The sequence below is a fragment of the Octopus bimaculoides genome, chromosome 10, assembly GCF_046866305.1.
Source record: "Octopus bimaculoides isolate indiv1 chromosome 10, ASM4686630v1, whole genome shotgun sequence".
Classification (NCBI taxonomy): domain Eukaryota; kingdom Metazoa; phylum Mollusca; class Cephalopoda; order Octopoda; family Octopodidae; genus Octopus; species Octopus bimaculoides.
Genome location: NC_142937.1, coordinates 55,524,282 through 55,538,340, shown reverse-complemented (window position 1 = coordinate 55,538,340; position 14,059 = coordinate 55,524,282). Strand labels below are relative to the sequence as shown.

At 37.1% G+C, this 14,059-nt stretch overlaps 1 protein-coding gene across 12 annotated transcripts in view; it reads left to right on the top strand.

Annotated features, from left to right (window-relative positions):
• The first annotated feature begins 288 nt into the window (after positions 1–288).
• The window catches only part of LOC106877129 (LYR motif-containing protein 1), a 213,029-nt gene continuing 199,258 nt past the window's right edge, over positions 289–14,059 (top strand). For 6 of the 12 annotated variants that reach the window (XR_016243424.1, XM_089358681.1, XM_089358686.1 and 3 more), the window contains exons 1-2: positions 1,138–1,675; positions 4,010–4,203. Coding sequence is in view for 11 of the 12 variants with exons in the window: in XM_089358681.1 (XP_089214807.1) it covers positions 4,051–4,203 (153 nt within the window). In the remaining variant the exon portion in view is untranslated. Of the gene's footprint in view, positions 428–711; positions 847–1,137; positions 1,676–1,890; positions 2,022–4,009; positions 4,204–14,059 lie in introns of those variants that run through there. The other 6 variants (XM_089358683.1, XM_052971202.2, XM_089358684.1 and 3 more) reach the window with 4 other exon arrangements.

Genomic DNA, 14,059 nt, shown 5'->3' with positions numbered 1-14,059 from the left:
TCCTTCTCCTTGTGCTTAAAATTTCTATATTTTCTTCCACGTCGAAGATTACGGCCACTGCCGCCCACATTACGTCATACCTAAATGGTATGTCTTCTACAGTTACACGTGCTGTTCGTTTTCCCATGTAAGTGGGCAGCAGCATAATTAGGTCTGTTTTCAAGGTTTCTGTCGAAACCTCCTTTGCCACTTCCGCCGACTCGAAGTGAACTTCGATAGTTGCACTTCTTGTACCGCGGTTTACATGAATGACTTTCGACCAAATTGGCGCCAAACACAGCTCCACCAGTTCATTACGCGCCTCTGCAATTTTTTTTTCCTTAATGTTGAATACCTTGTATACCACAATTTTTTCCTTAATTGCGTTGACTGCCTCGGGTGGTGGAATTAGCTTCGTTTCACCATCCACCTTTTGTACATATTTCCGGTATGTATACAGACTTTCTTTTGACATTTTTATTTCAATGGAGTCACCTCCAACGGCCTGTGCAAAACTTGGTTTTCCTTTGGAAACACTTTTACATACACTTTCTTCCTCCATGGGAAGGACACTTTCCGCTACAATTAGAGTATCCATATTTGTCAAAAGACAAAAACGCAAATAAAGTTTTTACGGGGAATTTTTCGCCCCGTACGGCGAAAATAACTGTATACCAACAGTTATTTAAACAGTTATACAATACAGAGAGTTAGACAGACACGAACTCACACCGCAACAGCAAAAAAATCTCGATGGAAAAATTAATATATCCTCCTTAGCACAAGAAAAAGATGTGTGTTGGCTCTCCAAAATGTCAGAAGTAATGGCGATTAAATACGCTTTACACCGCTTAAACTGCCAAAGGAGTAAGTATAAACAACTGAATACTTGTCAGTGATTGGTTGAAATTATCGAAATAAGACAATTTTTTACATGAAATAAATTCGAATACAAAATTTTTTTCTGTTCTATAACACAAAATAGATAAGTATACGAAGTTTGAAAGTCTTTCGGTACCAAAAACACTACATAAAACATAAATGAAAACTGGTGCCCCCGTTTTGAACAAGATCCATAATTATTATTAAACTGTATTAAACTACATATTAAAACATTATTATGCAACAGTATTAAAACATCTTCGTACTCACGAGAGGCATTGCTCTTAGCCAGAGAATACAAGAAATGATTGCTTAGGTCATCAAAGTTGTTCCCCCTCTCAATGTGAGAAAAGGAACACTGCCCACAAATTGTTTCAATTGGGAATTTGAGTTGATAGTTTCCTTCCCGGATGATAATGAACACTTATATATTGACAGTATAAATTTTGAATATGTTCTTCGTAATATGTTGATAATGAAATGTTTTTGTTAATTGATTGAATAAAAAAAAATTGCAACTGTTTGAAGTAACCCCTCCCTCGTGAAATATCTATATATAGCAGAAAATGACGAGCATAACAAATGGTACTGTATCTGCTACATCTTTCAGATGATATCAAGTAATTATTGAAAGTATATAGTCAACATATATTAACTAAATTTCTTCATAAAAAAAGTCTAAATGAAGACGTTCATTATGCCAATAAAATTCCCGGAATAAAATTACGGCGTTTATTAATAATAAAACACCGGTTATAACATGTGTTGTTTTCGCGTTAGTTTTGGTATGTGACGAGTAACATCAAATTTTGAGGTTAGTTTTAAGCTAGACTGTTATTACTTTGGGAAATTAACTTATTTTTTTATTTGCAGTTCAATAATGTATTTAAATTTCTTATCTCACCCGAGACATTAAGGTATTTCTTTCCTTCATCGAACCTGTTGTCAAGCAAAACAAACAGGAATGCTCTGTACCTTGTTTAAAATACAACACCAGAATCTATATATATATATATAATAAAATCAAACATTTTAAGAGAATATATTCAGAGTTGTCCGTTGAGACTTTTCAAACGTCCACGTGACTTCACCTTTAAACTTTTGTCTCGTGTTTTCGCTTGCTTCCTATGTTGGGTCGTGTTTGTAATACAACCTTCAAGGTGAGATGTAAGCCGTACAGGCAATGGTTAAAAATATATTTACTTCGTCAGTTTCTAACACGAGACTTTATTTAAACTCTGTAATAGAAATTACCACATGCTGCTGGCTTTCGATATAATTACACCAAAAAGATTTTTGAAAATTCAAAGTGAACGTGTTAAAACTGAGAATGTTCATAATTTTATTAATTTGATTTATGCTCAATATTTGTAGTAGTAGTAGAAACAGTCTCCTTCTCTCTCTCTCTCTCTGGTTATTTAGCCCCAGGTCAATCCGATTGAAGCAGACCTACAATTAAAAACATTCCAACTGCGACTGTCCCATCTTTTAAAGGGTTTTTAGATGTTTACATATGTTTAGACATGAAGAAGTATTGCCTGGCTGGAAACTGGTGAAAATTGAAACACAAGGAGAGCATCTGGCTGTAGAAAATCTGCCTTACTAAATTCCATCTGATCTATGCGAGATGGAAAAGTAGACATTAAAACAACGATGATAATATTATAAACTAGCAGTAATACTCGTCGTTAATCGGATAATTTTATTGTTTCTCGGAAGTCACATTCAAAGTATTATTATAGATATAATTTATTCCTCCTGTATGTGTGTATTTTTATAAGGAAAAAAATATGTAATAATTGAACTTGTCAGTTTCATTCTCCCTTTGTAGCTGCTTTGCCAAAACTTTAGAAGTCTTTCTTCCAAATGAAGGTCTATTCTTTAGTGGCATTTTTTCTTGGGGTTTCTAATGTCACTATTATCTATCTGTACAAGATAGAGGATGTGACACTATTTAAGTTTGAAATTATACTGATAATGAAATTCAACATGTTCTAGATTTTATACTTTTTCGAAATAAGTTCAGACTTGTTTTATTATATACCTTCAAGTATAAGATTTTGAATCATATATCTTTAGGTATTTGATCAAGGCTTAAAACTTTTTATACCTATAGAATGAGGCAAGTACTCATTTTCAACACACCTCTGAATATGAAGAAGCTTGAAAGTTTTAATTTTTCCCAAAATTTAAGTCATTGGGCCTCATTTGTCCCATGTCTTCAAGTCTAAGGAACTCAACCATATAAAGCCTTTTTCACATAATCATTAAACTTATGGAGGAATTCAGGGTTTTTTTTTTCTGTAATTTTTTCCATTTTATTTATGGAGCCAAAAATATGCTCCCCTGCCAGTTCCATGGTCTATGGACAGGACTGAAATTTGTGCAAAACCTAATCCTGAGTCTAAGGAATTCACATACCAAGTTTGAGCACAATTGATCTACTGGTTTTTGAGTGCAAAGGAGACAAACAAACAAATAACTAATTTTATATACCCAGAGACTGCTATTTCCAATAGATATCTTTGTGCAGATCACTATGTTTTCTTGAAGACATTTACCATTTTGTGGGCAGATATCAGTGGCAAGACAGTTGAAATAGTGAGAAGTAGTATGGTTTGTACATTTAGGTGTGTCAAATTTTTCTTGCCAATTCTAGCTAAGGTGGTGGTGAAGTTTTCAGAAGATGTGTAGCTCATCTTAAAACTGCTTCTAATAAAAATTTTGAATTTATGATTTCTGAGGAAAAGTTTATAGGATGCAGGAATGATTGAGCAATATTTGAATGGATTCTTGAGTGTAGGACATGTCTGAGATTTGTTACTAATGTTTCTGAATAAGCTTTTTAAAATAGTGGGAGGATTGTTGGGCACATATGTGAATGTATGTGTGTGTGTGTGTGTGCGCGTGCACGCGCGCGCACACACACACACACACACACACACACACACACACACACACACACACACACACACACACACACACACACACACACACACACACACACACACACACACACACACACACACACACACACACACACACACACACACACACAACTATCAGAGTAACAGACAAATGATTTGGACTAATTTTTAGTTTCTGGCTTTTGAATGTTTGCATTTTTCTTTAATTACTTCTCAACTAGGCTGATTAAGTCCAGAAAAGAGTGTTGTGCGGGAGAAGGAAATGTCCCATCAAAGAACAGTGCTGTCTCTGTATAGACAAATCCTACGTATGTCTAGAGAATGGCAGTCCTTGTCAGGAAACATGCAAGACACACAAGAGGAACGCAAGTACATCTTTGATGAAGCATGCACTCTGTTTCGTGAAAACAAAAATGTAAGTATGGTAAAGAAAGGATTCATTTGAAGATTAATTAAGATTATAATAAGTACTACTGTATGTAATGTAGCTTAAAAATAAAAACAACTTAGTTTTATTTTTCTTAAAGTTTAAATGCGAGGTGAACAGGATAGTCACATTTAAAATACTTCTGATAATAGGTCTGCTGGATACAAGTTACTTCAAAGTTAAACAACCCAAAAGTGTTCTTAATTCAGTGCCACTACATCACTGCAAATTAAAAAAAAACCCACTATCTTATTTAATCCAATATCTAGTTTAACACTACCCTCAAAGGGGTTAGGTTTTAATTAATAATTCATTTGTTGTGAGCTCAGGTCTGTAAATGTTTCATCATTTATTCTCAGAACATTTAATATTAAATAAGTGACTTCATCCACATCAAGGATAGATGGTTTTTGTTTATTCTTTAGTCCAGAGAGATGGCTTGGCTCTGGTTGATTGGAGAGAGAGAAATTGCTTGATGGTCGATGGATGAGGAGGAGAAAGATGGCTGGGCTTTGGTTGGTGGGAGTTAGAGAGGAAACAATTCTCAAACTAGAGACCTATTCCCAAGTGCTTGCAACAGAGTTGATTCTATGAAAGGCAGCCAAGAACTAGATGGTAGTGTTAAACTAGATATTGGATTAAATAAGATAGTGGGTTTTTTTTTAATTTGCAGTGATGTAGTGGCACTGAATTAAGAACACTTTTGGGTTGTTTAACTTTGAAGTAGCTTGTATCCAGCAGACCTATTATCAGAAGTATTTTAAATGTGACTATCCTATTTTTTTTTCAGGTGTAGTATCTCCCTCCAAAATATCTTTAAGACATTAAGGAGTGATATGAGGGAGTTTGTTATTCTTAGCAATTCAAGTGATCATATAGAAGTCCCTTTGTTAGTTCAGAGAAGCCCTGGGTGTGTTTTGAACTCTTGTAGCATAAGAAGATATTGATGAATTTATTATTGTTTATCAAAGACCAACAATCTTATAGCAATTCAATTTTTAAAAATTCTGTTGAACTTTATTTCTGGAATCTGAACAACATTGAGTGGTGAAACAAGGAATGAATGTACTGAAGTCTTGAAATGAGTTTACTGACATTGAACCTGCTATCTTGCAGTCCTTTTCAGACCAAGTTTTATAGAAATCAAGCATCAGATATGACTATGATCTCACTTAGATTGACAGGTCTTCTCAAGTACGGTATATTGCCAAAAGTCTTGGTCACTAGTTACTGCCTATGTGAGGCCCAATATCCAAGTGGTGCTTTTATGTGCCACCAGCACAAGTGTCAGTTACACAACACTGGCATCAGCCATGACTACAATTTCACTTGGCTTGACAGGTCTTCTCAGGCACAGCATTTCACCCAACATCTGAGGGTGCTTTTTATGTGCTAGTTACATGACACTAGCATTGGCCATGACTATGATTTCAATTGGCTTGACAGGTCTTCTCAAGCCTGGCATATTGTCAAAGGTCTCGCTCACTTGTCATTGCCTTGTGAGGCTCAACGTTTGAAGATTCTACTTCACCACCTTGTCCCATGTCTTCCTGGGTCCACCCCTTCCATAGGTTCCCTCTCCCATTAGAGTTTGGCACTCCTTCACACTGCTGTCTTCGTCCATACACATCACATGACCATACCAACGCAGTTGTCTCTCTTGCACACCACATCTGATGTCTCCCATGCCCAACTTTTCTCTCAAGATACTTATGCTCTGTCGTGTATGCACACTGACAATACACATCCAGCAAAGCTTACCAGCTTCATTTCTTTCAAACCTATGAATGTGCTTGGCAGTCACACACCATGTAGCGTGGCTGTTCGTACACAGGCATCACACAATCTACCCTTCACTTCGAGAGAAAGGGCCCTTGTTATCAACAGAGGTAAGAGCTCTCTGAACTTCCTGTTATTGCCTGAAGGACCATGATGAACAAGAGAGGACTGAGGACTGATTCTTAGTGAACCCCTACTTGTAACCTAAATTCATCACTATACTCATTGCTAATCTTCACCTTACTGACATGGCTTGTACATGGCTTGTACAGCTCTCATGGCTTGTATAACTCTCACCAACCACTATTCTATCCCTAGCATTGGCCGCCAGATAAGGGAGCAGGGGGCTCTATAAAAGGTTTTCTCCATGTTGACAAAAGCCAGGTAGAAGAGGTTTATTTTTGAAGAGCTATTTTAGGTCCTGTATATGCAGGCTGCGGTGCCTTCATGAATTGATAGTGTACTGCTTGAAATTTTCCAGCACCAAACTGCATGTTGTTTACTTCAGCCCACTTGTATATTGCATTAAGGTCCCATTGTAAGCTTGTAATGTCATTTAGATATTTTATTGCCTGTGATAATTTTATATCATTGGCATAGCTAGTGATAGTAGCTGTCCGAGTGATTATAGGGCATGTTTAAGAGGGCTATTATAAACAGTTATGGCTCCAGGACAGCTCCCTGGGGAATGCCACTTTGAATTTGAGTTTCCTCCGAAATATGTGTGTGTGTGTGTATCATCATCATCATCATTTAACGTCCGTTATCCTTGCTGGCATGGGTTGGACAGTTTAACCAGAGCTGGTAAGCTGAGGGGCTGCATCAGACTTCAGTCTAATTTGGCATGGTTTCTACAGCTGGATGTCCTTCCTAACACCAAAAACTCCATGAATGTAATGGGTGCTTTTTACATACCACCAGCATGGGTGCCAGTTACGTCAGACTGGCATTGGCCTCAACTACGATTTTATTTGGCTTGATGAGTCTTCTCAAGCATGGCATATTGCCAAAGGTCTCGGTCACTAGTTATTGCCTCTGTGAGGCCCATGGTTGAAGATCATGCTTCACCACCTAGTCCCATGTCTTCCTGGGTTTACCTCTTCCACAGGTTCCCTCCACAGTTAGAGATCAGCACTTCTTTAAACAGCTGTCCTCATCTATACCCATCACATGACCATATCAGCACAGTCTCTCTTGTACACCACATCTGCTGCCTCTTATGCTCAACTTTTCTCTCAGATGGCACCTGTGCCAGTGGAGCGCTAAGAGCACCATCCGAGTGTGATCATTGCCAGAGCAGCTGTCTGGCTTCCGTGCCAGTAGCACGTAAATAGTACCATTTGAGCGTGATCGTTACCAGTGCCGCTGGACTGGCTCCTGTGCAGGTGGCATGTAAAAAACACCATTTTGAGCATGGCCGTTGCCAGTACTGCCAGTACTCTCAGAGTGGTTGGCGTTAGGAAGGGCATCCAGCTGTAGAAACTCTGCCAGATCAGATTGGAGCCTGGTGCAGCCATTTGGTTCACCAGTCCTCAGTCAAATCGTCGAACCCATGCCAGCATGGAAGGCGGACGTTAAATGATGATGATATATATATATATATATATATATATATATATATATATATATGCACATATGTATATGTATACATGTGTGTGTGTGTGTGTGTGTATATATATATATATATAAATATATATAGATATATATATATATATGTATGTATCCATATATTTCTGTTTCTCTCTATATATCCTTATATCACTGCATACACATGTGCCACCTATCTCTTGTGCATGTACTTATTCTCCTTCATCTTCAATTCCTATATATATATTTTTTTATATGTCAGTAACCATATGTGTATGTGTGTGCTTGTACATACTTTTCATGTGGCTTGATGAATGCGCATATGCAAGAGTGGGTCCATCATGTATGTGTATATATGTGTATGAGTGTATATGTATGCATGTGTTTGTAAAATTATGTAAAAATCATCAGTGCTTGTGCCACATAAAAAGCACCTGTGCCAGTATCATGTAAAAAGCACCCATGCCAGTTCCAAAGAAGCACCAGTGCTGGTGCCACATAAAAAGCACCATTGCTGGTCCAATGTAAAAAGCACCCAGCACACTCTGTAAAGTGGTTGACATTAGAAAGGGCATCTAGACATAGAAACTAAGTCAAATCAGACTGGAACCTGGTGCAGCTCTCCTGCTTGCCAGCTCAGATCAAATTGTCCAACTCATACCAGCATTGAAAACAGATGATGATGATGATGTATAATACCTGTGGATATACATGTATATGTATGATTTCATTTATGTATAAAAGTGGCGACAGGTTTAATGGATATTATATGGAAAATTAAAACTCTGAAATGGTTCTATGCAGGACATATGTTTAGAAAAAAGAATAATAGATGGAAAAGCAAATTGACAGAGTGAACACCATGTACAGAAAAAAAAAAAGATGGAGGAGAAGACTGTGTAGAAATTGGAAAGAAGACTTTGTTAACTTCTTTGGCACCCAAACATGGATGAGCAAAATATCAGACTCGTTGGTGGAGAGAACATGCTGAGGTGTTTGTCATGCAGTGGACTAAACATGCACCTTTTTCCATGCTGGTATGGGTTGGACAGTTTCACAAGAACAGATGATCAGAGGGCTCCACTAGATTCCATCTAGACTTTGACAATTTTTTTGTACAGTTGGATACCCTCTCTAATGCCAAGAGAGTGTACTGGGTGCTTTTATGCCTCTTTATTCTTAATTTCATATACTTAATCAAGATAATACTTCCCCTTCATCATTGATAAAATAATACAGTCTGAAATTGCTACTTCCTTGAACATAATTCTTCAGTTTCAAAGCAAAGAAACACGCACCATAATTTATAACCTTTTCATGGTTGTGTGGTCATGGGTTCAATTCCTGGACTGGGCAGCATGTTGTGTTGAGCAAGGTACTTCATTTCACATTACTTCTGTCTATTTATCTTGAAATGGGTACTGACCAACCAACAAACCAGCTGATAGTGCCACTCTAGTTTCCTTGGGCTGTTGTTACATCCTCAATATTCCATTGAGTCATGAGGTAGGAGGTCTATGAGAGTATCTATGTCTGTTCCTGACTACAAAGCATGGTACATGTTACCCAGTCATACTTGTCTGTGAGTGATGGCTGTGGGCTTTGTTCTCCCACAGAACAATAATAGAATAAATAGAAGCAGTGTTGAGTGTTGTAGTGAGTTCAATACCTGGGGAAGTGTATCTGTGTATGTACTCTAGTTTTAAGTGGAACATGGGTATGAGAACAACTTATACAAGAATAACTAATACAGGTATGGACAGCAGAATGGGAACAATGTGCCCTTAAGATCTGGTTCAATATTCCCTTACTGGCAAGTCCTTGAAGAATGATGCCAACAATGTACAAAATTGGTAGAATCATTGTGGTTCTAATAACCAAGATGAGAATACTGGTCCAAATAGATCATTGAAAAGGAATGAAACTTCTTGTAGAAATTTGGACAAAAAACATACATAAAATGAACCTTTCTATAAAGTTCTCAACAAATTGGTTTTGATTCTAAGCTGGAACTGTTTCACTTAATTGTTTACCTTTCAATCGTATTTTAGTTTTACTTATAAATTTAGAATTACATTGGATTAACTTTGTATGCAATTGGAGGAAAGGTTGGCAAGTAAAAGTCAGATATGACAGGGCGAGATATAGAAGTTGTGATGTACTGAAAGATATATAAACAGCATAAGATAAATTTGTAGGGTGAAGATGCAAGATGCTAAAAGATATATAAACTAAAATGTGATGTACTGAATAATGGTATATACAAAATATTCTCAATTTATTGAAATTTTCTCTCTTAGCTGGAGAAGGAAATCAAAAATCTAGCGGCAACTGCTGGTGAGTTTTGAAGTAAAGGGGAGATAGTTTTAATAACTATACAATTTTTTTAATAAAATTAATTTACATGCTTAAGGAAAAGAAAGGGTGTGTTAAATTAGTAAAGGGAAGTAACTTGTAAGAAGGGACATAATTTGGTAGCTTTAGCTCGACAAACTAAAATATCTGTAAAAAGTATGAAACCTATTTAAAAGAAGAAATAAGAATTGGTAACTATCGTGTAAGTGCATCAGTGGTGAACCATTAAGAGTTAGGGAGATGATTATGTTTAATGTCCATGCTAATGATGGTGATTATGATATTTATCGTCTTAATGTTGACATTTTACATGTTTGCATGGATCAAGCATATTTCTTTGAAGGAGATTTTGTATGGCCAGATGCCCTCCCTGTTTCCACATAGGATAATAATAAATACTTCCGGCTAGACATGTTTTCGTGGAAGATTGGAAATAAAGGGTACCACTTATATGACGGTGACACTCATTTACAACTGGGGAATATCAAGACGCGCGTGCGTGCACACACACGCACACACACACAAGAGGCTTCTTTCAGATTCTGTCTACCAAATCCACTCCCAAGATTTTGCTGTAAATCATTACTTCTGTTATTCTTGAATTCAATTAAACTGACCACTGGTTGAAAAATATCTTTGATTGTGGATTGTTATAAACAACTGACTCTATCATATGAAATAAATATCCTATTAAGCATTGTTTTACATCTGGGTGCTCTTCCTGTTGCTAATCTTTACCAGTTTTTCAAAATGTTGAACTTTTTACTCCACACATTCTTCCAACAAATTTGTTGACAAACAAAAATTTACAGATATAATACGAGGTGATATCAAAGAGTTCCAGGACTAGTTCTGTAGTTCATCAACAAATGGCACCACATGGTTGCATGTGCAGTGAGAGCTAGTAGTGACCTTCATGAGGCAGTGTATCAAGTGACATTGCTGTTTTCACTTTGCAAGTTGTGAAATTTGTGTTTTTGGGATCATGTGTTTGCTGTAGTCTGCAATTTTTGTCATGGACAGGAAGTTGGAACAAGGAACCAACGTGAAATTTTATGTTGAACTTGGAAAGTCTGCTACAGAAACATTGAGCATGCTTCAGTAAGCTTATAGTGATGAAGCAATGGGTTGTATGCAATGTTTTAAGTAGCATGGATACTTCAAAAGCATGAAGATCCCTGGAAGATGATGAGTGATCTGAAAGACCTGTCACAAACATCACTGCAAAAATGTTGAGAAAATTCATCAGCTTGTGCATGAGGACCATTGGAGAATAATCAATGACATTTTGAAGCATTTGAGGAAAGACATTCAGCGAAAGTGACTGGATGTGAGGAACACAAAGACTTGGATTCTTCCTGACAACAATGCACCCTGTCACTGAGCTCTCCTAACTTGTGAGTTACTTGCCCAAAACAACATGGTATCACTTCTGCACCCGCCCTATTTGCCAGATTTAGCACCTGCAGACTCCCATCTCTACACCAAAATAAAAATGCAGCTCAATGGTCGCTGTTTTTACACTGTTGTTGAGATCCAGAGTGAATTGCAGAAGGTCCTCAACTCACTTACCGAAAATGACTTCCAGGCCAAATTCCAAAAGTGGCAGAAACTCTGGGACTGGTGTATTGCTGCACAAGGTGACTATTTCAAAGGAAATGATGTTAAAACTTAGGTAAGTAAGTTATTTTTTTATTAAACATAACTAGTCTGGGGACTTTTTGATACCACCTTAACATGAAAACCAGCAATTAAATCAACTACTTAAACTGTGATTGAGAATTACAACTCAGTTGCAAACTGTATTTTCTCAGAAAATACAGTTAAATAAACAACAAAATATATAGATTTTGTTGGATCAAGTTTGCTTTTGAATAAGTGCACATTGGAAGAGGATATGGAAAACTGATTAAGAGTGGCTCACACTGTGTTTGGTGGACTTGCAAAAAGGGTCTTTCAGAACAAAGATCTGAACCACAAAACAAAATTGTCTACCAAGCAGTTATGATCTCCACTCCCCTCTATGGTTGTGAGACCTGGACTCTTTACTGAAATGACATAAAAAAGCTAGAGCAATTTCACCAACAGAAATTCCGCTCTATTATAAATATCAAATAGAATGACTATGTGACCAATGCTTTCGTTTTGGAGAGAACGAATAGCAGCAGCATCGAGGCTACCATCCTGAGACATTGTCTGAGATGGGTGGCCACGTAGCAAGAATGAAAGAAAGCAAGCTGTCGCATCAAATTTTATATGGTGAACTTTCCACTGCAAGAAGACTCTGTGGCCGTCCCCTCTGTTGATACAAGGATCAGCTGAAGCAAAGCCTAAAAATGACTGGAATTGATCCCAAAACCTGGGGCATTGAAGCTCAGGACAGGCCCGGATTGCATCATTCCATCTCCACTGTAACAGACCATTTTGAAGCTGAACGACAGGGGAAAGAGGAAGAGAAATGACAAGAAAGAAAATGGAGGCTGCAACAACCAAAGCCTCCACCACAGATCCCTTGTGAACTTTGCAACAGATGCTTCTATGCAAGAATCAACCTCATTAGCCACCAACGATATAAATTTTGTGACACAACAAATTCATTTGAAAGGAAAAGTGTGATGGGGGTTATTGTGGCTATAGTTAAATATGGATTTTGTCAAACCCATGTAGATTTGAAGTCAGAAATATATTATTGGTTTGAAATGTTAGCTTGAAGCCAGCAATTTCAGGCGAGAGGTTAGTCAATTACACCAACCCTAGTACTCAACTGGCACTTATTCTATCAAGTCTTAAAGGATAAAAGGCAAAGTCAGCCTTGGCAGAATTTGAGCTTGGAACCTAAAGCTGGACAAAATGCTGCTAAGCATTTTGCCTGGTGTGCTAATGATTCTGCCAGTTCTATGCCTTAGAAGCATAGTAATGGTAGGAAATTTTGTGTTTAGTATCTGTACCTTCTTCTTTGTCCTCATTTTCGTAACAATAATGATTTCTGGCTGTTCGGTTAAGAGCATGTGTTTTTGAGTTCAGTTCTACTATGTTGCACATTAGGTAGGTCACAGATTTAGTAGACAGAAATTGAAAGAATGACAATGTATGTGTTTATAGGTGGATGGGTGTTTTGTTGTCTTGACAGCATTTAATAGTTGTAAATGAGTGTCACTGTCAAACAAATAGTGTCCTTCATTTTCAATCTTTCATGAAAACCTTGGGGAAACCTTTCTTGGAAACATGTGAGGGTTAGCAACAGGAAGAGCATCCAGACAGACTACAGATTCCATCAGATATCATGCTAGCATAGAAAAATGGACATTAAAGCAATGATGATGATGATGATTATCTTAGACATAAAGCCTAAAATTTCTAGAAAACAACCGATGACATGTAGTAGCATTCAACCCTTTCTAAATATATTCTTATAAATATAAACAATTTGAATCCTAAACTGAAACTGAATTCTAGGTTTGTTTTGTGAAAATATTTCCATCTGAGTTGTCATATGAGGTCTGAATTTTTGATGTGATGCTTGGGGTTTTAATGGACTCATCTCATCTTAGTAATTATCTTCCTCATCGTTTAAAACATGGGATTTTACTAGTGGAAAGAAATGGGATGTTGTAACATTCATATGACTGATGGGATTTGAAGTTATCACAGTCAATAAGGCATTGCATATGTTCTTAAAATGTAGACATATACACCATATGTGACATTATCTTTTCTTTAATATTTTAATCAGAAGAGAAGACAGTATCCATGACCACTTATAGGGCCTCTTCAGTTTCGTGGGAGGGAGGGAGGGAGGAGAGAAGAGACGGTGTTCTTAAACAAGTGATCTAGTTTGAATATTTACAACAGAGTGGACTCTGCTAAAAGAACCCAAAGTGCAATCAGATGGTGGTGTTAAAACAGGCAATGGATTAAGTGATGATAGTAGAGTTGACCACGCCGTGCAACATAACGTTTATAGAGCCTACGAAGTTTGCCTTTTCGTTTTTGGACATATGAGGTCCATATTTGTTGTTCACAACATAATCAAATATAAAATCATTGTTGTCAGCTTTGTCTTGTGTACTAAAAGTAGCCATTCTGGATATGCTTCTTTCAAATTTCTTCAGCTTTAAGTAAC